Here is a 24285-nt window from a genome sequence, read left to right as displayed (position 1 = left end):
TTATAGCGCACTATTCTCGGGTCCCGGGTTGGTTTTTGATGCTCCATAAACCATGTGCACGGCTATCGAAACGTCGCTAAAACTCGTTGCTTTTGTTGTATCGGGCGAGTTTGTGGGCTCTAGCAACCTCTTTTGGGGTCCCGGGTCTATTTTTGATGCTCCATGAACCCTGTGCACGGCTATTGAGACGTCGCAAAAACTCATTCTTTTGTCGTTTCTTGCCAGTTTCTTGAGTAGCGCACTATTTTGGGGTCCCGGGTCGATTTTTGATGCTCTGTGATCCTTGTGCACGGCTAACGAGACGTTGTAAAAACTCGTTATTTTTGTCGTTTCTGGCCTGTTTCATGGGCTATAACGCACTATTTTGGGGTCCCGGGTCGATTTTTGATGCTTCATGAACCCTGTGCTCGGCTATCGAGAGGTCGCAAAAACTCGTTATTTTTGTCGTTTCAGACCAGTTTCATGGGCTATAGCGCACTGTTTTATGGTCCCGGGTCTATTTTTGATGCTCCATGAACCTTGTGCATGATTATCAAGATGTTACAAAAACTCGTTATTTTTGTCGTTCACGCGAGTTTCGTGGGCTATAGCTCATTGTTTTGGGGCCCCGCGTGTATTTATGATGCTCCAAAAACTGTGTTCATGACTATCGAGACGTTGCAAAAACTCGGTGTATAATATGTTGTTTAGGGGTTCCGGTTCGATTTTTGATGCTCCATGAACCCTGTGCACGGCTATCAAGATCTCAAAAAAAGTCGTTGTTTTTGTCATTTCGAGCCAGATCGTGGGCTATAGCGCACTGTTTTGGGGTCCCTCGTCGATTTCTTATGCTCCGTGAACCATGTGCACGGCTATCAAGACGTTGCAAAAACTCGTTCTTTTTTGTGTTTCTAGCTAGTTTCGTGGGATATAGCGCACTTTTTTGGGGTCCCGAATCAATTTTTAATGCTCCATGAACCGAGTGCACGACTATTGAGACGTCTCAAATACTTGTTGTCTTTATCTTTTTGGGCGAGTTCTGTGGGCGATAACGTACTTTTCTAGGGTCACGGTTCAATTTTTGATGCTCCATGATCCTTGTGCACGGCTACTGCGACATCGCAAAAACTCGGTGTTTTGTCGTTTCGGGCCAGTTTCGTGAGCTATGGCGCACTGTTTTCGGGTCCGGGTCGATTTTGATGCTTGAGGAACCATGTGCACGGCTATCGAGACGTCGCAAAAACTCGTTGCTTTTGTCGCTTCTGGTCAGTTTTATGGGCCATAGGGCACTGGTTTGGGATTCGAGGTTGATTTTTGATGCTCCATAAACCGTGTGCACAACAATTGAGACATCGCAAAAACTCGTTATTTTTGTCGTACCGGACCAATTTCATGAGCTCGCACTATTTTGTGGCCCCGGGTCGATTTTTTATGCTCCATGAACCCTGTGCACGACTATCAAGACGTCGCTAAAACTCGTTATTGTCGTTTTGGGCCAGTTTCAAGGGCTATAGCACATTGTTTTGGGGTCCCGGGTTGATTTTTGATGCTACATCAACGTTGTGCAAGGCTATCGGGGCGTCGTAAAAACTCGGTGTTTTTGTCGTTTTGGGCTAGTTTGGTAGACTATAGCGCACTGCTTTGGGATCCTGGGTCGATTTTTGATGCTTCATGAACTGTGTGCACGGCTATGGAGACGTCGCAAAAACTCATTGTTTTTGTCGTTTGTCGCCAGTTTCGTGTGCTATAGCGCACTGGTTTGGGATCCCAGGTCGATTTTTGATGCTCCACGAATCATGTGCACGACAATCGAGATATCGCAAAAACTCGTTTATTTTTTCGTTTCGGACCAGTTGCATGGGCTATAACGCATTGTTTTGTGGTCCCGGATCTATTTTTGATTCTCCATGAACCCTATGCACGACTATCAAGATGTCGCAAAAAATTGTTTTTTGTCGTTTCGGGCCAGTTTCGTGGGCTATAGTGCATTTTTGGGGGTTCCGACTCAATTTTTGATGCTTCATGAAAACTCGGACGACTATTGAGGCGTCGCACGAACATGTTGTTTTGCCGTTTCGGGCCAGTTTCTGGGCTATAGTTCACTGTTTTGGGGTCGACGCGTATTAATGATGCTCCAAGAAGTGTGTGTGCGGCTATCAAGACGTCGCAAAATCCCGTTGTTTTTGTCATTTCGGGCGAGTTTCGTGGGCTATAACACACTGTTTTGCGGTCCCGGTCCAATTTTTGATGCTCCATGAACCGTGTGCACGGCTAAAAAGATGTCGCAAAAATTATTATTATTGTCGTTTCGGGCTAGTTTTGTGGGCTATAACACACTGTTTTTGGGTCAGGGTCGATTTTTGATGCTCCATAAACCGTATGCACGGCTAACGAAATGTCGCAAAAACTCGTTATTTTTGTCGTTTCGGGCTAGTTTCATGGGTTATAGCGCACTATTTTGGGGTCCTAGGTCGATTTTTGATGCCACATGAACCATGTGCACGGCTATCGAAATGTCGCTAAAACTCGTTGTTTTTGTCGGTTCGGGTCAGTTTCGTGGACTATAACGCACTGTTTTGGGGTCGAGGTCGATTTTTCATTCTCGATGAACCCTATGCACAACTCTCGAGACGCCACTAAAAATCATTGTTTTGTTGTTTCGGGCTAGTTTCGTGGGCTATAAGTTGCAACCTTAATTTCAGGGAGCTGCAAAGTTTTTCAGGTACGACGACCAGCGATGGCCGAAGCAACATGAAGACGGAGGCGGAAGCAACCTCTGCTGACGACAATGGGGGGGTGGGGTGGGGGTGAGATGCTGCAATCGGCATCCGTGGTGCTACAACGGGCATCATCGAAAGCTGGAACCAGTGTTGCCCGGTGTCGGAACTAATGCATCAGTTTTTGAATTTTTGCTACCACCGTTTTGTGGTTTGGTGTAACTAGTGTCTATTTTTGCTACCATCGTCTTTTGATTGATTTTGCTAGAAGCAGCGCTCATTTTTGCATTTTTGATACCATCGTTTCGTGGTTTGCTGCAACTAGTCTTAATTTTTTGCTACCATTGTCTTTTTGCTTTTTCGTGGAAGCAACGTTCATTTTTTGCATTTTTGCTACCACCGTTTTGTGGTTTGCTGCAACGAGTGTCATTTTTTGTTGCCATCGCCTTTTGATTTTGCTGGAAGGAGCACTCATTTTTGCATTTTTGTTATCACCGTTTTGTGGTGTGCTGCAACGAGTGTCAACTTTTGCTACCATCGTCTTTTTCATTTTTCGTCGAAGCAACACTCATATTTTGCATTTTTGCTACCATCGTTTTGTGGTTTGCTGCAACCAGTGTCAATTTTTGCTACCATCGCCTTTTGATTTTGTTGGAAGGAGCACTCATTTTTGCATTTTTGCTACCACCGTTTTGTGGTTTGGTGTAACCAGTGTCAATTTTTGCTACCATCGCCTTTTTTATTTTTCCTCGAATTTTTGTTGCGTCTAGTAAATCGAAGGCGAGGTACAACACAAGCTCGACTACGGCTTCTGCGACGGGCGACGGTCGACACCGGACATGCGGTCATCTCCATCGGAGTTGGAACGACGGGTGCACCTTGCACTTTGTTGCATGTGTGAAGCCGGCGAGAAACACATGCCGCGACCAGCGGTGCTTCGAGGTTTCTTGCTACGGCCGCTTCTTAAAAAAACGATTCGGGACCTTGATCTGACGGTCACACATGATTAAATCGGACGCCCGCACATTGACCGGCCAAAACGTTCGAACGATACGCCGACGCCTATTGGTGCCCATTTAGGGTGTGTTTGGTTTGTGTCACCGGGTGGAATGTAACGGGTTCGTCCCATCCTTAGAGGTCGTTCTTGTGTTTAGTTGGGTCCACGAATCGGAACCCACTCATTCCCTGGAATGGCATATTCCTCCCAGATCCGGAACGCGCTAGTACCTTCGAATCGGTGGAACGACGCGGAACGCCTCGCGCTCTCACATTTCCCCCGACGCTGCCCCCTTTCTCCCATAACCTCGCTGGCCCTCTTCCCCCTCCCTCCCTAAGCCGCACCGCCGGCCACCTTCTGCTGCGCTGGCGGCCCCCTTCAGCTGCGTCGGCGGCCGAATTCCTCCCTCCATCAGCTGCGTCGGCGGCCTCCATCTACTGCGCCACCGAGGCCCTTCTACCGCGCCGCCGCCCCCTGCATCTACTGCGCCACCGAGGCCCTTCTACCGCGTCGCCGCCCTTGCATCTGCTGCATCGCCGCCCCCTGCATCTGCTGCGCCGCCGCCGGGAGCACGTGTCGCAGCCCGGAGCATGCGCAGCCGGGTGCACGCACCGCCGGGAGCACGTGCCGCAGCCCCATGGCGTGCAGTGATGGCGACGATGAGATGCACGAGAGGATGAACAAATCCATTCCATTCCATTCCATCCCTCCAACCAAACATCAAAATGTAACCATTCCGTTCCTTTAAATCTCCTCTACCAAACACAAGGACGGAACCAACCCGTTCCAGTGGAATGGAACCATGACATTCCGTTCCACTTCGTTCCCGAACCAAACACACCCTTAGTAATCAATGACATATTAGAAATCGACCGACCCAAATCGCAAAACCAGGAAACTTCCCCGTAGTCAGGTCTCTTTCTTTTCACTGCATCGCTCTACGCTGAGTGGCTTTCCTTGCTAGTGTCCACCACTAGGTAGCGGATTTACCTTCCGATTTTTTGTATGCGGTGGCCCTCTACAAATATCATTGTACTCCCTTCGTTCGGAAATACTTGTCATAAGAATGGATGTATCTAGATGTATTTTAATTTTAGATACATTCATTTTTATTCATTTATGTGATAAGTAATTTTGGACGGAGAGAGTACCAAATAACGACAGTCCTTTAAATCAACTATAGAAGGGCTATATCCGGCTATTTCATTTTTTTCTTCTCATAATGATATATGAATCCTGGCTGATGTGGAGCAACTTAATTGAGCCAAGATTAACGGTTGGCCCCCAACTTGGTTGAATACAGTGCCCGGGGAGAGAGAGTATGGCAATGTTTAAACTTTCGTCCGATTGTTTCATAGATTTAGGATTTTCAATCAAGCATATCATTTTGGGACATTCCGTTCAAACTGCTATAACAGGGTTGTAGCAGGCTATTTAAAAGGAAAAAGTCTAATTTAAACCTTGAATTTGTATCTCTCAAGCGGAATGAACCCTCAAGTCAAAATCCCGATCAATTGCACCCTGAACTATACAATCTCGGTCTAAATCGAAACCTTACCTCGTGTCAACTGGGATTCATGAACCGGCCTGTTTTAATTTTTCCGTTAAAAAAAGGGCGCACTTAAGTTTTATTTCATTAAAAAAATAGTGCATGGGGTGGCTCCCTTTTTCTTCCTTTTTTCTTAAATTTTTTAATCTTTTTCAAATAGTTCATGCAGTGCGGCATGCGGCACACAAAACATTTCCTAAATATACAATAAACATTTTAGCAATACACAATGAACTTTGTATAATATAAGAGAAAATAAACAGTAACAAGAAAAGAATGTTCGCTGCATTTGGAAAATGTACACGCATTTCAAAATAATGTTTGGGACATTTAGAAAAATGTATACGATGTATTGAATTTTTCAATTCGTTTTTCTCAAGGCATGATTTTTTTTCAATTCGTTTTTAGCCATATTTTTTTCAATCCGTTTCTTTTCTTTTCTTGTACTTTTTTATTTTGAGGCGCGAAATTTTTACAATTTGTTTTTTTAATCCGTGATTTTTTTTAGTAAACTTGTGGACTTTTTCGAATCCGAGAACTTTCTTCAAAACTACAACCGTTACCTCTTTTTCGTTTTGAAAATCTAGTTCATGACATGCATCATCATCATACGTACAGTGGCACACGTACATACATGCGGTGGCGACCGCACATACATATCTACAGTGGCATGCATACATATATACATGGCGCACGTACATACGTACGGTTGCTATTTTAAAAATGAAAAACAGAAATAAAAATAAAACAGGAAAGACAAAAAAAAATGAATGACAGAAAAAAAAAAAGTGGGCCGACCCAACTAAAAACAGTGTGAAATGGCATCTGATCCTTGTTTGACAAACGACGTCGGGGTTTAATTTAGACTGTAATTACATAGTTCAGGTGTAATCGATCGGGATTTCGATTTAAGGGTTCATTTCGCCGGATCTCTACGAATTCAAGGTTTAAAATGAACTTTTTCCTTTTAAAACGTTGACAAATACTAGCATTTCCAAACTTTTAGTGCCCCAAAACTGAAATTATCTATACAAACCTACCTCAATTGTTCGGAAAGCATATATTTTCACACTGAAAAATATACTGTACGTGGCAGCTCCACCTTCTTTGCTGCGGATAGACATAAACAAAACGCAGTACTGTGCACGAAACATACAGGGCAAATATGGAACGTCGGTCGAATTACCACGAAAAACAACATGCTGATAGGTGGTCGAACTGCCATGCCATGCATGCACGCGCGGTTGCCGGCTCGAGAATCACATGACGGTGCACGCATTGGGCGGGTACTCCTCGTAGATGAACCTCCCCTCCTGCACGATCCGGCAGCCCTTGCACCCTCTGCACGACGACGCCGGCCCGCCGCAGCCCATCGGCGGGGGCTGCATCATCTGCAGCGGCGTCGGCATCGCCGGCGGCCACCCCCCGTACGCGCCGCCGCCGCCACCGCCGCCGCACGAGCCGCACCCTCCTCCGCAGTACGCCGGGCCTCCGCACGGCTGCCTCTTCGGGGTCGGCGGTGCCGCCCATGGCGGGTGCTGAGGGTGGTGGGGGGCGGGGTACGCCGGCATCTGCGGCGGCTCGCACGGCCACTGCGGGTGCGGGTGCGGGTGCGGGTACTGGTGCACGCCGCCCCAGTGGCTCGGGTCGCTGCACGGCCACGGGTAGCAGAGGTTGCACATCTGCGTGAACTGCAGGTTCACCGTCGTCGACGGCGCGGCCGGTTTGGGCTCCTCCTTGGCCTTCGGCTTCTCCTCCGGCTTCTTCTCGTCGGGCTTCTTCTTCTCCTCCGGCTTCTTCTCCTCGGGCTTCTTCTTCTCCTCCGGCTTCTTCTCCTCGGGCTTCTTCTTCTCCTCCGGCTTCTTCTCGTCGGGCTTCTTCTTCTCATCCGGCTTCTTCTCGTCGGGTTTCTTGCAGCAGCACTTGCAGCCATCGGCCGGCGGCTTCTTCTCCTCTGGTTTCTTCTCCTCCGGCTTCTTCTCCTCGGGCTTCTTGGCGTCGGGCTTCTTGTCGTCGCCGATCTTGATGTCCTTGATCGCCTTGCAGGCCTTGCATCGCAGCTTCTTCGTCAGCTTCGCCGCGTCGAACGGGCCGGAGAGGGTCACCGTGTTCTTCTTCGTGTCGAAGTTGATGGTCCTGATCTTCTCCTTCTCTGATCCATCCAAGTAAATTGCATCAAAGTTAATAAGCAAAACAAAAAAAATCAATCCACTTCTTAATACAAGGTTAATTTGACACAATTAAATCGAGTGTGTGGCTATTGTACTAGTAGTACGTACCTTGGAGTTTGGATAGAACTTTCTGAATCTTCCTGTAGCATTTCTCGCATTCGAGGTTGGCTTCGATGATCAACGTGGATACCTGGTGGATACATGCATGGCAGCAGAATCAACACAAAGAGCTCACACCATCACTACAAGTGCCAAATAATCCATCCATGCATGCAAAATTGAATGCAAGCATGTTATGAAAGATGTCACTCACCTTCTCTGCCATGGCTGGAGCTAGCTGAGGCGAACTCCAACGAACGTTTGATCGCAGGGTTATGTGAATTGCCTAAGAAATATATTGGGGGATGCTAAAACTTAGTCGACTGAGTTTTACTTAAGTCTCAGTCGACGTTCTGACCATTAGATCATTTGTTGCATTTAGATATGTGTAGTGTTGTTTGTTTGTATAAATCAGCCTGTACCGAACTAGCCGAGCTTGAGCTGATCTTTTTGACTTGTTTTTTTACTCTCGCGTGAAGAAAGTTACGCGTCGTGGGCTAGGTAGGCAGAGGTCCTTTTCATTGTGTGTTCGGCCTTAGCCCTTGTTTTTTTTATCTGTTTTAAAATTATTTTTCATTTTCTTGTATAATTTTTAGCAGATTTTTTGTTTGTGCCCCTTTTGTGTCGATAACATGTTCGTTGTATTTTTAAATTCAATTTTTGGTTTCTACACTTGTTTTCTTTTTATTGCTGTTTTTGGTTACTTCTTTTCTAACAGTATGATTATTGTTGTTTTTTGTTATTAATTTTTTATTTAAGCAATACATTTATTTTTTAAATTTAAAAAGATTACATATGTGTGGTGTTTTATCAACATGTCTACTACTATGAACACAACTGCAAATGCCGCGTTCAACTGTAATTTTATGTCTTCAACGCGACAACAACCATGTTGTATTTTTATGGACGAGGGCACAATTGCATGTGTGTCACTAGGCACGCAATTGCAAGTGTGGTCTCGACTACAACTTTGTGTTGTTTTGTCAAGAGGGCTCGTTGCATGCATGCCAGTATCCATGCAATTGCAATTATTGCCCTTGATTGCAATTGCAATTATTGCCCTTGATTGCAATTGCAAGTCTTCAACGCGACTGCAACTCTGTAGTGTTTTGTCGGAGGAGGTTAGTTGCATGGCTTGTATTAGGCATGCAATTGCAAGTGTCGTCTCCGACTGCAACTTTATGTTGTTTTGTCAAGTGGGATCGTTGCATGCATGTCAGTATGCATGCAACTTCAATTATTGCCCCTAATTTCAATTGCATGTTTTCAACGCGATTGCAACTCCGTAGTGTGGTCAGTTGCATGGCTTCCACGAGGCATGCAACTGCAATTTTCACCCCGACTGCAACTCTTTGATGTTTTTGTCGTGGAGGGTAGTTGCATGTTTTCCACTAGGCAAGCAATCGCATGGCACCCCGGCTACAAATGTATGTCTTTCAAGCGTCTACGTACAACTTTGCGGTGTCTTTTTGCATGGGAGGGTAGTTGCATGTATGCCAGTAGGCACGCAACTACATGTCACCCCGGCTGCAAGTGTATGTATTCCATGCGGATACAACTCAGTTGTATTTTTATGATAGGAGGGTTAGTAGTTGCATGTCTATCACTAAGCACGCAATTGCAAATTGTCACGCCCGGTTGCAACAATGTGGTATTTTTGTTGGGTAAATTGCATGTCCTCCGTGAGGAACGCTACTACAAGGGTCGCCCACAACCGCAACTCAACACTGCATATCTTTACCGTAACTGTAACTTAGTGTTCTTTTGTCTGTGGGGGGGGGGGGCATTTGCATGTCCGCCATTAGGCACGCAACTGCAATTATCGTCCACAACTTGCAACCGCATGTCTTCAACATGACTCTAACTTAGTAGTGTTTTGTCGAGGAGGGGTAGTTGCATGTCTACTAGAATCCATGCAATTGTAAGTGTCACCCTCAACTGCAATTGCATGCCTATAATGTAATCGCAACTTGGTAGTGTTTCTCGGGGAAAGGGGACAATTGCATGTTTGCCATTAGGCACACAACTACAAGTTTGACCTCGACTGCAACTTACCGGTGTTTTGTCAGTGAAAGGATAGCTGCATGTCCCGCACTAGGCATGCAAGGACAAGTGTCATCCTGGACTATAACGATATGTATTTAATGTGACTATGCGTTAGTGGTGTTTTTGTTGAGGAGAGCTGGGCAATTGCATGTCTATCACTAGGCACGAAACTGCAAGTGTCGCCTCAACTAGAATTGAATGACTTCAACACAAGTGTAACTTGCTATTATTTTGTTGGGAGGAGTGGGGTAGTTGCATGTCTGCTGGTAGACACGCAACTGCAAGTGTCCTCCCGGCTGCAACTAACTCTCTTCAAGGAAAATACAACTTCGATGGTGTTTTGTCTCGGGAGTGGGACAGTTGTATGTTTGTCACTAGATACACAGCTGCAAGTACCCCAATCCCCCGCACGCGGACTACAACTGTCGGAGGGGGGGGGGCCTCCACGGTCACTTCCATGTGTCGTTCCTCATGTGCAAATAATTTAACTTATTGTTTTATTTTTACCCCACGCAAACAATTTTTTAAATACGCAACGATTTTTTCAAATGCAAGTTCAACTTTTTAAAATACAAGACTAATATTTTAATACACATTGTATTTACATTTTTCGCACTCAAAATCCCTACTTGTTTTTTTAATCGCTTCATTTGAAATAAAAATGGGGCCGGGGGGAAACCCCTTTCGTTCAAAAAAATGTGTTTTTCTAAAATATATTTTTAATATTTTTAAAAATACAGCACAAACTTATTTTTGAGTGCACGATGCATATTTTTAAAATACAAAGATGTTTTTGTTCAATGCAGGATAAATGTAAGCATTTTTTTACATTTATTATGAAACAACCAAAAAGTTAACAAGAAGAAAAGACAAGAAAATGTGACGTGAAAAGAGACGCATGCCACAAAACCATTCAGCATGATCGTGCCACAAACTTCGCTCCGTCGGTTCGGCCCATATGTGGCTGACGCAGCCGGAAAATAAAATGACAGAGAAATCCCAAAACAACAAAACAGCAACGAGGTCACTAAACGAGCTGGTTTACGGGCTGCTGACATCAGCTGACTGAGACTTAGCGAAGTCTCAGTCAGCTGAGTCCTAGCCAGACCCAAATATATTATGTCGAGAACGTTCATTGTTGCAGTGCAGCACCACACTTGCGGTCATCTTGATGAGATGGCGTGGCAGTGGTTACGTTGTACCGTCGCCATGACTCGTCACACCCTAGTCCAGATCATCATTGTCTAATGAAACAACACAGTTTTTTTAGCTAGGCATAATCGAACAGGAGCACTACATTTGCCCACCCACCGTATATTGCACCCCAAGAAAAGAACAAAAACATAATTGCATGCACAGCGCCGGCATAGGCGCCGGTGAAGGAGGAATATGGCATCACATGAGCGTGATGAAGACCTAATCAGTAGTTTAAGCATAAGATTCGGGGCAACAACCTTCCCCGCCACGATGATCATGCTTCACGGAGCGTGAGCTAGACTGAACATGGGACAAATAAGTCGCCGTAGTTGGTCCGGACACTGCTGGCACTACGTACGCCGGGGCAACTCGATCGTGGAAACGCCACGGGACGAACCTTCTCACGGATCGTTTCCCGTACCGGGGTGAATAGAAAACGAGCATGTCGGCCGCACTGAACCGTCGTCACGTACATGGGACTCGATGATAACCTGGGGCCGTTTTGACGCGATCTGTGCAGGTATATCTTTCAGAGTTTTGGTGATGGATGAGCCGCAACCACCCGTCGGCCAACCTCATGTCGAAATGATCACGTAGCTGGGCTGCGTACACATGGATGCCAACAATGGTCAACGACGACAGCTGTTCGTATAGCAGTAGAGATCAGCTGGCTGGCTGGCATGTACGATTGGATGCTCGCCAACCACCGCTATGGATGGGTGGGCGGCAAGCTACTGTAAACCGGGGGACAGTATGTCGTAGAGCATCTTTCTTGTAAGGGCATCTCCAACGATGCTTGTAAGGGCATCTCCAATGTTGATTTTCAAATTGCCCCCATATTCCACACAGCGTAAACCATTTAACGCGGGTCTATATCGATTTGTAGACGGTTTCAATGTTATTATTTTTTTGCAAACCGGAGACAGACGTGAAGGTTTTGCGACCTGATCGTCACGGTCTACAAGAATCCTATCCACCTCTCCAGCGCTTTCCAGCGAACGCCTGCGCCGCTTGCCGTGCCGCATTCATGCTGGCTCAAAGGATGCGTCGGCCGGCATTGATGTTCGTGATTTGACCCGATGAGAGAGCGGCGTCGACATACACGACCTCTCACGCGTTGCCGCTTCAGTGCGGACACCGTGTCCTAAGAAACCAACTTCGGTCGCAACGCCGCATTGAAGTGGGCTGACCGCCCCTTCGCATGGCCTACCAGCGACTATTTAAGCCTTGCGCTGACGACGAACAGAGCGTGCCCCCTTCCTGAGCACTGCCCTCTTCCCCCCCTCCCCGTCGCAAAGCTTAGTAATGATGCTGAAGTCTTGGTTCTCCGTGCCCGTCGGGCGACACCGGTGGAAGTTCCTCTTCAAGCGGGTCGTGGCACCACTGTCCCCGCTCTCCGTGGCCATCTACATCGACAACGGTGGGCTCCTCCGATAAGGAGGGGATAGTCATCTCCTCTTGCGTCGAGGAGGAACAACTACATCAGTGGCCACATCTCCTCTCGGAGGAGGCTCAGACAGATGAAGATTTCGTCCGTCGGATGGAGATCATGACGGAGCGTTCACTCCGTCAGATGGGCCCTGCATCACCATTGCCGCCACACATGAAGGACGAGTCAACATCACCATTGGGCGTCTGCGCGAAGGAGGAGCCAACGTCCCAGTCGCACAACCGCGTTCTCCAAATCTGTGGTCACGTGAAGCAGGAGTCGACGCCTTCACCACGTGAAGGACGAGCATGTGTCACCCCGCCGCACAACCGCTACACACTTATCGACGGGCCCTCGTCGCCACCATGACGCTATGAGGCGGAGCGCACAGAAAGGCAACATGAAAGGTACAACCGTTACAATGTTGGTCGCCGCTTCGCATTCGCCACGACGGACGTGGCGTGAGAGTGGGTCTGCATTGACCCTAACCTCGCGAGCGCATGGGCGCTTGGCCGCTTCGTGACCACCGTGGAGACGGTTGTGAGGCGCCGCTGCTGCCTTGACTGCGAGCTTGCCAAGATCGAAGAGGAGTGGTCGCTTAGCGATTGCTCCGCCAACGCCGGTAGGGGCAAGGTCGCCGCGAGGGCTCCACTGACGCTATCAGCAGTTGCCAAGGTGCCCTCCGCACCGTGCAACAGTAGGCGGGGCGGCTCCGCAGTGACATTACTAGTGAGAACCCAAAATTCCCACTACCTATTGCTGATTTCTTGTGTGCATCTTATTCCATCGAATTTATAGAATATATTGCCGCGATTCACTACCTTGCATTTTTCACCTAATTAACTTTAGGTTCTCACTACTATTTTTTCTTCCATTCCAATTTGATGCAGTATGTAAATGTAGGGATTGGTTGGCGATTGGTTATGCTTGATTGGCTACATAGAGTTGTGTACTTTTAATGTGTAAATGTCATGTTACTATTCGTATCTAATTAAATATGTTAATGCAGATCTGCTGTTTTTCTCTAAGGCTGATCACAGTGGAAAATAGCTTAAACTAGTAATATGTACATGTTACTAGTCTATGATAATACATTCATAGTGGGTAATAACACGTCGCATCCTCTAAGCCTTGAGTTATTTAAGAAACAATTATATTTGAGCCCTTAGTTGTGTCACCCTCTTTGTTTTGCCCCTAAATTCAAATAACCCTCAGTCTTGCCCAACCGCGTTTGTTGCACTTATGTTTTTGCCTTTCTGTCACGGCTCCGCCTGGTTAGCGCCGTTTGACCATAACCGGCGGCCGTTTGCCCTTAAGCTGGTTGCCCTTATCTCTTCTTCCTCATTAAGCTCTGGTGAAAAGAAAGAGAGCGACGGCGCGGCAAAACTAGAGGAGGAGAAGTGGGAGGAGGTGGATTTGGTGATGTCGAGCCGGGGCATCTCGTCTAAGCTGTCGTCGGCGCCCGCCATGGCTGGAGAGGTAAGCAACCCTTGGCGATTCCCTTTGGATTTCCGCGGCTCCTCTATTCTAGGGTTAGGGTTTGTGTATTTTGGGGAAAAATCTCACATTTTTCGAAAAGGTCAACGGGATGGGCATTGTGGAGCATGCATTCGAGTTTTATCTGTCGGACGACACCTACACCGGCTTGGAGCATCACTCGAAGCACCGCTGCGCTGGACATGGTCTTGTTCCGACACGTCGAGTCGCCTGGGGAGGGGGAAGCATCGGTCGACGGTTTTTAGGGTGCCCATTTGATCTAAGAGTAACATTTAGATCATTAATACTGGATACACGACATGGCCTTGCCGTTCTCTAATCTTTGCCTAAATTGCAGTTGCGAGAAGAGTGCCAGTGGTTGGTTTGGGTTGATCAACCACCCCCAACTCGTGTTGCCCTTGCATTTGAAGAGATGCAAGTTGAGATTGAACGGATGTGGATCAAATGTCACCATTTGTGGAAGATAAACCTGAGCTGGCGAAGAAGAAGCGCACTTTGAAGAAGAAACTAAAAGAGCAAGTTGAAATGTTGCGTGTGTGGACACTGCTGTTTTGTATAACACTATTGTGTGATGTTGTTTCATGGATGATGTAGTGCTGTTTATGATGGATGATGAACTGTTGTAGCTAATAGATATTGCAAGTTGGTAATGGAAGATGCAGTTTGGAACTTTTTTATGAGTTATTTATGTGAATTCAGTAGTATAGATGATGCAAAACATTGATTGGTCCTGAACATGCCATAGATTGCACAATAGTTGAACGTCACATAATGATAACAATTCAGTTTAACATAACACGAGGACAACATACCATAGTTGTTGAACATAACACACAACATACCATAGTTGTTCAGCATAACACGACGACATACCAAAGTAGTTCAACATCACAACATGATAGTGCACATTCAAGAGCCAAGTGCACATTACATTATTAAGTTAAACATGACAGGGAGCAATTAGAACTTCAGTGCTTTGCTCCTAGTGTTTCTTGCTGGGTTGGGTAACAACCTTTCCTTGGATCTAGTGTTCTTTGCTGGAGCTGGAGCTCGAGATGGAGCATGAGTAGAGGGTTGAACTACTGCTGCATGGCCTCGTTTCTTCTTAGCCATTGGACAAGCCCCTCTGTCAGGTGCTCTTTTGTATTTTTTGCTAGGGCTGACAGATGATTGAGTAAGTGTACATGGCACATTCAGAAACCTAGAAATAGAAACAATAATGCAATGTAGTAAGTGTACATACCTCAGTACACTAGTAGATGGCTGCTCAATTTGTGTAGATGGCTGCTCAATGACCTTCCCAACTCCATCATCATCATCATCATCATCATCATCTGTTCCATCATCATTTGCATTTTCCTCATTGTTTAGTGGTTCTGTTACAGCCTCATCCACAAATTTATGGTCCCTAATGTTCATCCTCCTCTCCAAATGCAACATCAACTGATTGTTTGCAGTGTTTGGCAATGTGTCCAAATCTCCCACACCTCTTGCACTTTCTCTTTCTAGCACCGAGCCCCTTTCCTTCACTACTAGAACCTGATCCTTTGCTTTCTTGGCCTACCTGGTGCTCTGTTCTGGACTGGTGCACACAATTTGAATCCTGGATCCACTATGTCCCACTGTTGCTTTCCCTCTAAAGCTGGTAGGTTGTCAGCATAAGTAGCTATGAATATCTCAACAGAGTAGTACTTATGAACATATTGATCAATGGCATTGGCTTCACCTCTAAGAGCTGTAATAAAAAAGAGAGCATGGATGGGTGGCTTGCCAGTGAGTTACCACTGTCTACAGCTGTAAGTCCACTTAGCTAGGTCTACTGGATACCTCCATTCTCCTTTTTCTTTGTCAGTAGCAGTCACCTCTGCCTCTGTTGGGCTTGTCCTGACCATAATCATTTCCAAAAATTTTGATTTTGCCATCAAGCCCTTCATTACAGATGGTATGATGTTGTGGCGAATGAAATGATCAATGGCAATCCTATTCCTTATATCAAACTTCTCCATGATGTATTGCTTAATCTTGTGTAGCAAGTCCACTATGTGCAGCCCCTTGCATTTCTTGATCTTGGAGTTAAATGCTTTTGCCAGGTTGTTGTTGGCATAGTCAACCTTGCAGAAATCATTTATTAGAGCTCTAGCCCATATTTTGTGTGTGGTGCATTTCCAAATATTCCTTGACCTTGGGCTTGCTGTGCAACTGTCTCACATGGTAGTTATGCTTATTGATACTGTAAGTTAGTGAGGAAAGCCACAAATTCTCATCATAAAACTTCCCATTGAACTTCTTACTAAAATTCTGAGCTAGATGCCTCATGCACTCTTTATGATCAACTGCAGGGTAGACCTCTTCCACAACAGTTTCAAGTCCTTTACAAGCATCAGTATGTATCACCAGACCTTCTGGGTGTCCTATGACATTTTTTAGGTTTCTAAAAAACCAACCCCAACTCTCTTCAGACTCTGCTTCTATGACACCATATGCTACAGGAAATAGCCAGTTATGAGCATCTGTGGCACATGCAGCAACTAGTTGGCCTCTAAACCTACCATTCAATGCTGTAGCATCAACACCCCTCAAAGAAACCCTTTTTGAAAAGCCTTGAAACAGACAAATACTCTTCTAAAGAACTCTTTCTGGAAAGTTTTACCTCGGAGCTTGTCAATCTCAACAACACTGCCAGGTGAAGCCCTCTCAACTTCAGCCTTGAATGTGTAAAGTAGCTAAAAACTGTCACTATAGTTGCCATATATCCCATCAAGGGCCATCTGTTTCCCATAGTAACATCTCATATATGGAGGTTCAACTCCATATTTCTCAAGTAACTTCTGTTGAATTTCTTTTGGACCAATGCCTGGATTATGTCTGATCCATGACATTGCAGGTATTCCCCGGTTTTCAGTGCTGTGAAACATGCCTATTCCCCGGTTGACAAGTATTGTAAAACTTGCATGCTACTGGAGACACTAATACTGCATAAGTGGCTAAAACGTTGAACAAAATTGCCTACATCCAGCCCCTGAACTGAAAAAAAATCACAACTAAAGCACACCACCACCACCCCCTGGATACTAACAACATTCTGTGAATACCATTAAAATCGCCTTCCCTTGAATTGTGATGCGCTACACACAAACCTGAACCTACAATTCGAGAGGGGATCCCACTCTGTTCAATGGTGGGCTACAGTTTCAAGACGAAAAACCGTGTGGATGGTGCGGGATTGCCCGCGGGATCGCAACGCACCGACTACCCTCTTGAGCGACACAGCTGACTTTCCCCAACTATCAAATGAGAGAGTGTTAGGGCGCGACGAGCTTACCTTCTATACCCCCAGGAGATGTAGCAGCTCGTCGTCCCCCCGCCGTCGTTCTTCGCGTCATGGGCGTCCTGTCCCTTCTCCTTCCTGGGCTCTGGTTGCAGGAGCGCCTCTACGATTGGCCTCTGGGCCTCCGCGTGGTGGTTGGTCTCGTCGAGCTCGCCGTCTATGCTCCGCCCCTCGAATCGTCCCCGTTGTCGGGCTCGCGTCGGCGGCGGACGCCGGAGACATAGGGATTTCCCTTCCTCTGTTCGTGTTGGGTGTGAGGAGGCGAAAAGGGGAATAGAGACGACCGGCTGGGTGGTTGTTTTTTCCTCAAATTTTGGAAACGACAATGCCCACCGATTCTAACTGCCATCCACGTAGAAACCATCAACTGGGATGGACGGCCCGTGTGCGGCCGCTTGCGCACGATAAATCGCGAGCACGCGTGACACAACGTTTGGAAAACCCGGTTCGGGAACCTCTTCCCAAAAGGCCGAATCCGATGGGAACCGGCCCATTTAATCCCGCCTCGCCACATATTTATACCGGTGTCGGACTCAGTCAGCCGTTTAGGGTTAGGACAGGCCACCTCCCGCCGCCGCCATGGCTCTCGCCCACCTGCGCCGTGCCGCCGCCGCCGCCGCCGCCGCCGCTCGTCGCTGCCGTTCGCCGGTGTACTACGGTGCCGCCGCCCGCACTCCTCTCCCACGTGGCTCCGGCCCCGATCCCACTCCTCGCGCCATCCACCACCGCGCCGTCGCCCCTTCTTTCTTCACGCCGCGCCGCACCTTCTCCGTCGACGCCATCAGCAAGATGGCCGCGAGATCAATAGCATTCACGCGGCTGACATCTTCTGCCATATCGAGCTTAGTAAACTCGTCTCCAACATCATCACACGGGATGTCAGGCAGGGTCGCTCCGCGGCGACGGCGAGCCGCATCAACTTGATGCGGCTCGCCGTCGTCGCGGAGCGACCCTGCCTGACATTCCGTGTGATGTTGGAGACGAGTTTACTAAGTTCGATGTGGCGGGAGATGTCAGTCGCGTGGATGCTATTGATTTCGCGGCTCATCTTGCTGGTGGCATCGGCGGAGAAGGTACCGCGTGGTGTGATACTAGAGTAGCAGAAATTAGACATTTGAAAAGAGCTTGAAAAATATATGGCAATTACTCTATCTATAAGGTTTCTGCTTGGGTGTGCAATATAGAAGGAGGCATGAGGTATGTGCCATGCATTGTTTTAGTTTCCATGTGCTTGTGACTACAGTTGTTCAGTTAGTTTTTTCTTCTTCTGCGAGTGAGATTTCATCCCACAAACCACTATAAAGGGCTGGTGGCAACTGGCAAATATTATTTATATACCTTAATATCTGCCAATCAGATTGGCACCATTTAGAACTGAAACAAATAATAATTTGTTGGTCATTTTGTTTGATTATTAGGTGGGGGGCAGTTGGTGTTTTGTATTGTGATATTAGAGCAGTGCATGTACTTGATCGAGCGAATGAGCGCATTATATCTGGAAATTATTGCTGATAATAATGCCCAAGTGTAGTTAAAACAATTTATCAATTGTGATCAACTCTGTGAGCCGTAAGCCCGTAACTAAATCTAAAATGTTTTGAGAACCGTGAAATTAGTAATTCCATGTCTCACAATTAATCTGCATACCAGGAGAAACGTATTGGATGGGTATGGAGTATATGGATACATTTGTCACCAGATATGTGAAATATAAGTAAGCACCAAGTTACATGGTGCTGAGCTTGATTCCTTCAGCCACTGATAGTATCTTTTCTACGTTCTATGGCTTGCTAATTAGTATATATCAATGATCTTAACAGGGCACTCAAGGAGTTCTCTGGGATGCTCATAGTGAGTGAATATTAGTGAGGAATCACATTGTCTATTCAACCTAACATTCAAGCCCACAATTTGGTGTCCTAACAAAACGATGTAGCTCACATATGGAGTTCTAACGCGTTGCATATTATTTCTGTATTAAGCTTTCTTGTCTCACCATGTAATTCTGTGTTACGTTGGTCAAGTTTTTCAGGTCTGCTTGATGGTCAGGAATATCGAAATCTATAACGCGAGAAGCAATTTGAGTATCTTGCACCTAATCTGACTAAAGCATGGAAAGATCATGCGTTTCCTCCAGATGACATCTCAACTCACACCGATAGGATCTTCATGTATGTTAGATACCAATGGTTTTGCATCTTACTAATGTTCAGTTCTTTGTGACCACTTTGTCTTTGTGCTAACACGCTGTCTGTTGTGAATGAACTATCACCAGATTCAGTTGCTTCAAGGAAACCGAAAGTGAGGAAGAAAGAAAACAGTAATTCTGCTTCACGTTCTAGTCCCAGCATTCTTAATAGCCAGTATATGTCCCATCTTCCTTCTGTTTTACTTCAAACATTCAGTTGATTAGAGTTTGGATTAAGTATTCAAGAAGTCATTACCAACTTCCGTGAGCTGGTGGAGGACTTCTGTGGAAGAAGAAATCCCTGATAATGCAGATGGTGATGATTGGATATCAGTTGCACTGAATGATGTGAAGGTTCTTCTAAATGAAATTACACACTCCCTCTGTTCCTAAATATAAATCTTTTTAGACATTCCAACAGGGGACTACATACGGAAAATGAGTGAATCTACACTCTGAAATATGTCTACATACATTTGTATGTAGTTCAATAGTGGAATCTCTAAAAAGACTTATATTTAGGAATGGAGGGAGTATGTTCGATCAAAGGGGATGTTGCATGAGATTCCCATGGATATGTTTACTAGTCTGTTACATGTGATAGACTGGCGGGTTATCAATAGATGTATACGAAAATGTGAGTTATTCATTATAGCCCTTCCCCCGTTTATGTTTGATGAAAGGTGCTGCATATTGTTGTCTGACTAGTGCTTGTGCGACTTCAGCCTGATGCTGGTCTTCTCTGCTTTGGAGTCATTTCATGTGGCGTTAGCAATCATGACCAACCGTGATATGCCAAAGCAGCTGTATCAAGAAGAGGTTTGCACAGTCTCAATTACTTCCTACCTTTTACGAATCATATTTTTGAGATTTCCGACTATAAGAACTTTGGTTGTATGAGCTTATTGAGCGAATTATTGATTTCTCAAGACACCAGATAATGGATTGTACGGCAGAGCTATTGGCAAGCCAGCTGGAAATGTAACTCATGATGGTAGTTGTTATACCATCTTTTGAACCTTGCAAAATACACAATTCTACATGCTGCTGGTACTATCTTGGGCATGTCACTAATGATTATATAGCTTTTCATGGTTCTGCACTCGCATTTCTCTTTTTAAGTTGGATATATATATATATATATATATATATATATATATATATATATATATATATATACTTTCGTGTTCTTGGGGACTCGGGGGCATATATTGGACCTTTTCATTTCCTTCAAAACAAGGACGAAAATTTATTATCCATGCTTTCCTGGATGTACTAATTTAGTGCTTCATCTGTGCTGACCATTTGATGGTTTGATTAAATTATGTGTGTACAGTGCAGATTAGCATTTAATACCTGTATGTACTAATTTAGTGCTTTAGTCGTGGTGACCATTTAGTGGTTACTGAACTGATCTGTCATGATTAAATTATGTCCGTACATAACAGACTAGCATTTAATAAATTCTCTGTTGGTGAAATCTAGGAGATGAAGATGAAGAAGACATGTAAAATGAACCAGCTAGCAACTGCTTCTGATTTAAGTGCGAGGAAATCTCCTGCAAACAAGTACATGATTAATCTATGCTTGATTATTTTCCTTTCTCTAGCTTTTTATGAAGTGTTTATGGGGAACTAATACAGTTCAATTATCTTTTTCTTTGTCAGAATTTCTGCTTCTATATATTCTGCTGTGCGGAAACTATGCTTGATATTGGACTTCCTTAAAGAACTCCTCACAACGGTGGGTCAGATAGTTGTATCCTGCAATTAGCGAAAACCTGCTTTTCTACATTCTTGGTGGACAATGTGCAGCCTTTTACAACTGAAGGCAATCGGTGTTATTTGCACGGTAGATCTTTGATTATTGACTCGACAATTTCCCACCTCTTCAGTTGCCCAAATAATTTCCTTCCTCACTTTCAATTCTTGCACAGGTTTTTTCATCATACACACAACATAGGAGTTACTTGGTTGATGAAACACTTAATCTTGTCCGCAAGTTACAGTTTTCCAAAAATGCTATTAGAACATCGCTAGTTGGAAGGCATCCTAATTCACTTGGTTCAGTGCAAATGTTCACTTGGAAGGCTAGCTTGAGAGAAAATTCTCCTGTAATAAGAGTAAAGGCCTTATGAGCGGTGAGTATGCATTAACCTTTAAAACTACATATGATGTGTATCATTCTCATTTGGACATCAGACATCGCTAGTTAGCCTTAATTCTTTGTAGGTCAGCAGTTAGTTGAAGGCTTGAAGCTGATCCTGAGGTATTAGGTGACAAACGTGTCCAATCTGCTGTTGAAGGAAGTCTTGTGATTCAGCTATTTCTGTTCGTGAAGCTGCACTCGAGCTTGTTGGAAGGCATATTGCTTCACACCCTGATCCTGAAGGTTGGTAGACTTATGAAGTTACCTTATGAGTTATGACATGGTCTTGGGTGTTGTTATTGCTTTTCTGCGACTAACTTTTTTATCTTTCCATCACAGTATATTGAAAAAGTCACTGAACGGACAAAGGACACTGGAGTAAGTGTTCGCAAACGTGTGATCAATAGTATCCGTGATCTTTGTGCTTCAAGTCGGAATGCGGATACAAGATATGCCTTTGTGGAGATTATTTCGTGTGTTAATGACGAGGAGTCAAGTGTGCAGGTAAAAGTTTATGTATCAAACCATTAACTGGTGCTCCTGAGTCATGGCACCACATTATCATAGCAGACTTGATATTGTACTAGAGATGTTTCATTTATTGTTGTTTTCTTCAGTGCGGTGTATGTTGGTGCATGAACTGAAACAATCTGTATAGCTGGAAAAAAATAGTGGAAGTTAGCTAGTTCCTCTGTGAAATCCCCTTACATTTGCAAAATAAAAAATTATCCTTATCAGCAAAATTGTATATTTATTACATAAAGCAAATGATTGGAATTCTTTACACATGAAATCTCCTTTGTGTCTCTTATAGTGTTTTAAGCCCCCCCCCCCCCTGCATAATTGACTTTGGTTCTTAACCATGTTTGTTGTCAAGGTTAAGGGAACTGATAATGAGACAAAAATCCACACGCTTTCTTATGTTCTTGTCTTGCAAGCATTTTGTATTGTCGATCCCACACTCTGCACTCCAGTAACCGATCCTTCTCAATTTGCTGTGACACTTCAACTGTACCTTAAGAATAAGGTGAGCACGAGTTTCTTTCTCTTGGAACTATGTGCTGTCGTCCTGTAAAAGTAATTTATGCTTATATTACATAAACTTCTTATAGCACATTCCAGGAGCGAAGATAATGGGTGGTTAGGTAGCATAAGGGAAAAAAAGTTATGAGATTTCTGGCTATGTTTGTCATGTCCGCACAGAGGAGGGCCTGAGTGGTGACAGTTAAAGTGGGATAAGTTTTTATTAGAAAGATGGGGTTATACATTAGGGCATCTCCAATGATCGTATGATCATCGTTGGTAAAATTGCCACATAGATGATTTTGATGACATGGCGTATAATAAAGAAGAGAGAGAACGGCATCGTATGAACTTGAAGCAACGGTTCACGCACAAGCTCCGAGGCAAGCATGGTTATTTTTTCAATATTTAGCGGACCCTCTTAATTATTTTACATACAATTAACATACACTTCATTGAAGAGCTTGTATGATATGTTGTTGGTTGTTGACGTGGACACTTATACGAACGGTTGAACATACGGACTGTTGGAGATGCTCTTATAGACTGAGATGCGAGAAAGAACAATTCGTTGTTTTTGCTTAATACCTATTCTTATTCCAGTCTGTTGCAGCCCTCTCATGTCACTTGCATCAGTTGCATCAGGGTTAGGCATGCACATGGACCAAGAGGTTATATGATTTTTGTCTTCTGATTCGCTTGGATCTGCTTATTACTTTCCTTTTGATGGACAATACTGAAAGTCATTGATATTTCTGACCATAGATTTGGACCTGAAAGCCATTGATATTTCTTTTCTTAGCTGTGGACCTGAAAGCCATGTTGCCAGTTTAACAACCTGTAGTTCTTTTTGTTGTTGCTGCCAAAATCGGCCAAAACATTGGCAGCCAATATTTTTGTTGGGGTTGCCTTGGGCTCAAGCAAAACATACCGTATATTTTAGCTCCTCACATGCAATTTTGATGCATGGGTAATTCCTGCTCGTTCTTTCTGATGGCCAGGGTTCACCCATGCTCTGTTGCTGGACAAGTGCATATGCCTTCCGCATTTCACTGTTGTTTCATGTTCAAGGATCGACAATCTCCACTCACAGGAGTATCCCTGGCTGCGTTATCTTTGTGATGATTCTTAGAAGTGCAGGGATGCGGAGGGTCTTCAGGCCACTGGCATTGGGGTGTACATCAGGAGAAACCTTGATAGCATGGATTACTTCCATCATGATACAAGCATCGGCCCCACAAGCATCTTCAGCCTTCCAGGCAGAAGCCAATATCCTTCTGATCAGTGCCTAACTTTCCATGGTAACTAGGTTCTTGCGGTGGCGGCCGCCAGGAAATTAGACCATCCACTGATGCGTTGGGACACTAGGGATATAATTGCAAATTTTCTCCAAGCCACTCGTACAGCTTTAGTGCACATATTTCATCAAGAGGGAGCTCAATGGTGTGGCAAATAACTGTGCACAACAGGTTCTAAGGCGAAGCCTTGATCAATACTTATGCTCTAATTCAGCCCATTTCTCAACATGTTGTCCTGTTCTGCTTGCTCTTCAGTCTGCTACTCCATTGCACAGCATTGTAATAAACGATGTATTATGTTGTAGAGTTGAATGCAATGTGGCACCCCTGGCGCCCGTGCTGTTCAAAAAGAAAAAGAAAAGAAAAATCCCCATGAGTGGCTTCCTTGTGCAAGTTATTTAGTTTTGTGTGTGTCAATGGTGCTTGAGAGCATCTCTTCTGCCGTCTGTCGTGGTAATTTTGCAGAAAATCCCTTGTGTTTTGTTGAAATAAACCCGCAGTCCTTCATTAAGTGGAAAAAAAACCTTGTTCCGTTACCTCCGTCTTCCCCATCCCGCAGACCTTGTGCCCCCTTCGTATCCAGATCGAACTAGAGAGAGAAGAAGAGGGGAGCCCCCGC

The 24285-nt window shown here is 45.1% G+C and overlaps 1 protein-coding gene and 2 long non-coding RNA genes across 19 annotated transcripts; 1 reads left to right on the top strand and 2 right to left on the bottom strand.

Moving 5' to 3' along the window:
- Positions 1-6287: 6287 nt before the first annotated feature.
- Positions 6288-7906, bottom strand: LOC123429931 (protein PYRICULARIA ORYZAE RESISTANCE 21-like). Of its 2 annotated transcripts, XM_045113898.1 has the most exons (4): positions 7727-7906; positions 7522-7603; positions 7111-7394; positions 6288-6996 (listed from the first exon to the last, which is right to left on the bottom strand). In XM_045113898.1, exons 1-4 carry the CDS (start codon positions 7736-7738, stop codon positions 6502-6504), a joined length of 873 nt encoding a protein of 290 aa, XP_044969833.1. In that variant the 5' UTR covers positions 7739-7906; the 3' UTR covers positions 6288-6501. The 2 variants fall into 2 exon arrangements, with proteins under 2 accessions (XP_044969833.1, XP_044969832.1); XM_045113897.1 differs by having other exon boundaries at positions 6288-7394; positions 7727-7902.
- Positions 7907-14427: 6521 nt separating this feature from the next.
- LOC123425853 lies at positions 14428-17332 on the bottom strand. Its single transcript, XR_006621935.1, has 2 exons — positions 14925-17332; positions 14428-14840 (listed from the first exon to the last, which is right to left on the bottom strand). It is a non-coding gene; the product is annotated as an uncharacterized LOC123425853 (long non-coding RNA).
- Positions 17333-18073: 741 nt separating this feature from the next.
- LOC123425852 lies at positions 18074-24042 on the top strand. 16 transcript variants are annotated; one of them, XR_006621928.1, is made up of 13 exons: positions 18075-18206; positions 18660-18723; positions 18830-18941; positions 19034-19180; positions 19285-19551; positions 19720-19834; positions 19923-20016; positions 20683-20765; positions 20865-21048; positions 21134-21337; positions 21429-21588; positions 21685-22372; positions 22458-24042. It is a non-coding gene; the product is annotated as an uncharacterized LOC123425852 (long non-coding RNA). The 16 variants fall into 16 exon arrangements; XR_006621923.1 differs by having other exon boundaries at positions 18074-18206; positions 18660-18941; XR_006621932.1 differs by lacking the exon at positions 18660-18723.
- The last annotated feature ends 243 nt before the right edge of the window (positions 24043-24285 follow it).

Source organism: Hordeum vulgare, chromosome 2H (assembly GCF_904849725.1).
Source record: "Hordeum vulgare subsp. vulgare chromosome 2H, MorexV3_pseudomolecules_assembly, whole genome shotgun sequence".
Lineage (NCBI taxonomy): Eukaryota > Viridiplantae > Streptophyta > Magnoliopsida > Poales > Poaceae > Hordeum > Hordeum vulgare.
This window is presented reverse-complemented; position numbering and strand designations above follow the sequence as displayed.

What these genes read in the sequence shown, in the direction of transcription:
- LOC123429931 (XM_045113897.1), bottom strand. An exon ending in AGTTCTATCCAAACTCCAAG is followed by an intron (nt 7,395 to 7,521) that starts GTACGTACTACT and finishes TGGATGGATCAG; the next exon opens with AGAAGGAGAAGATCAGGACC.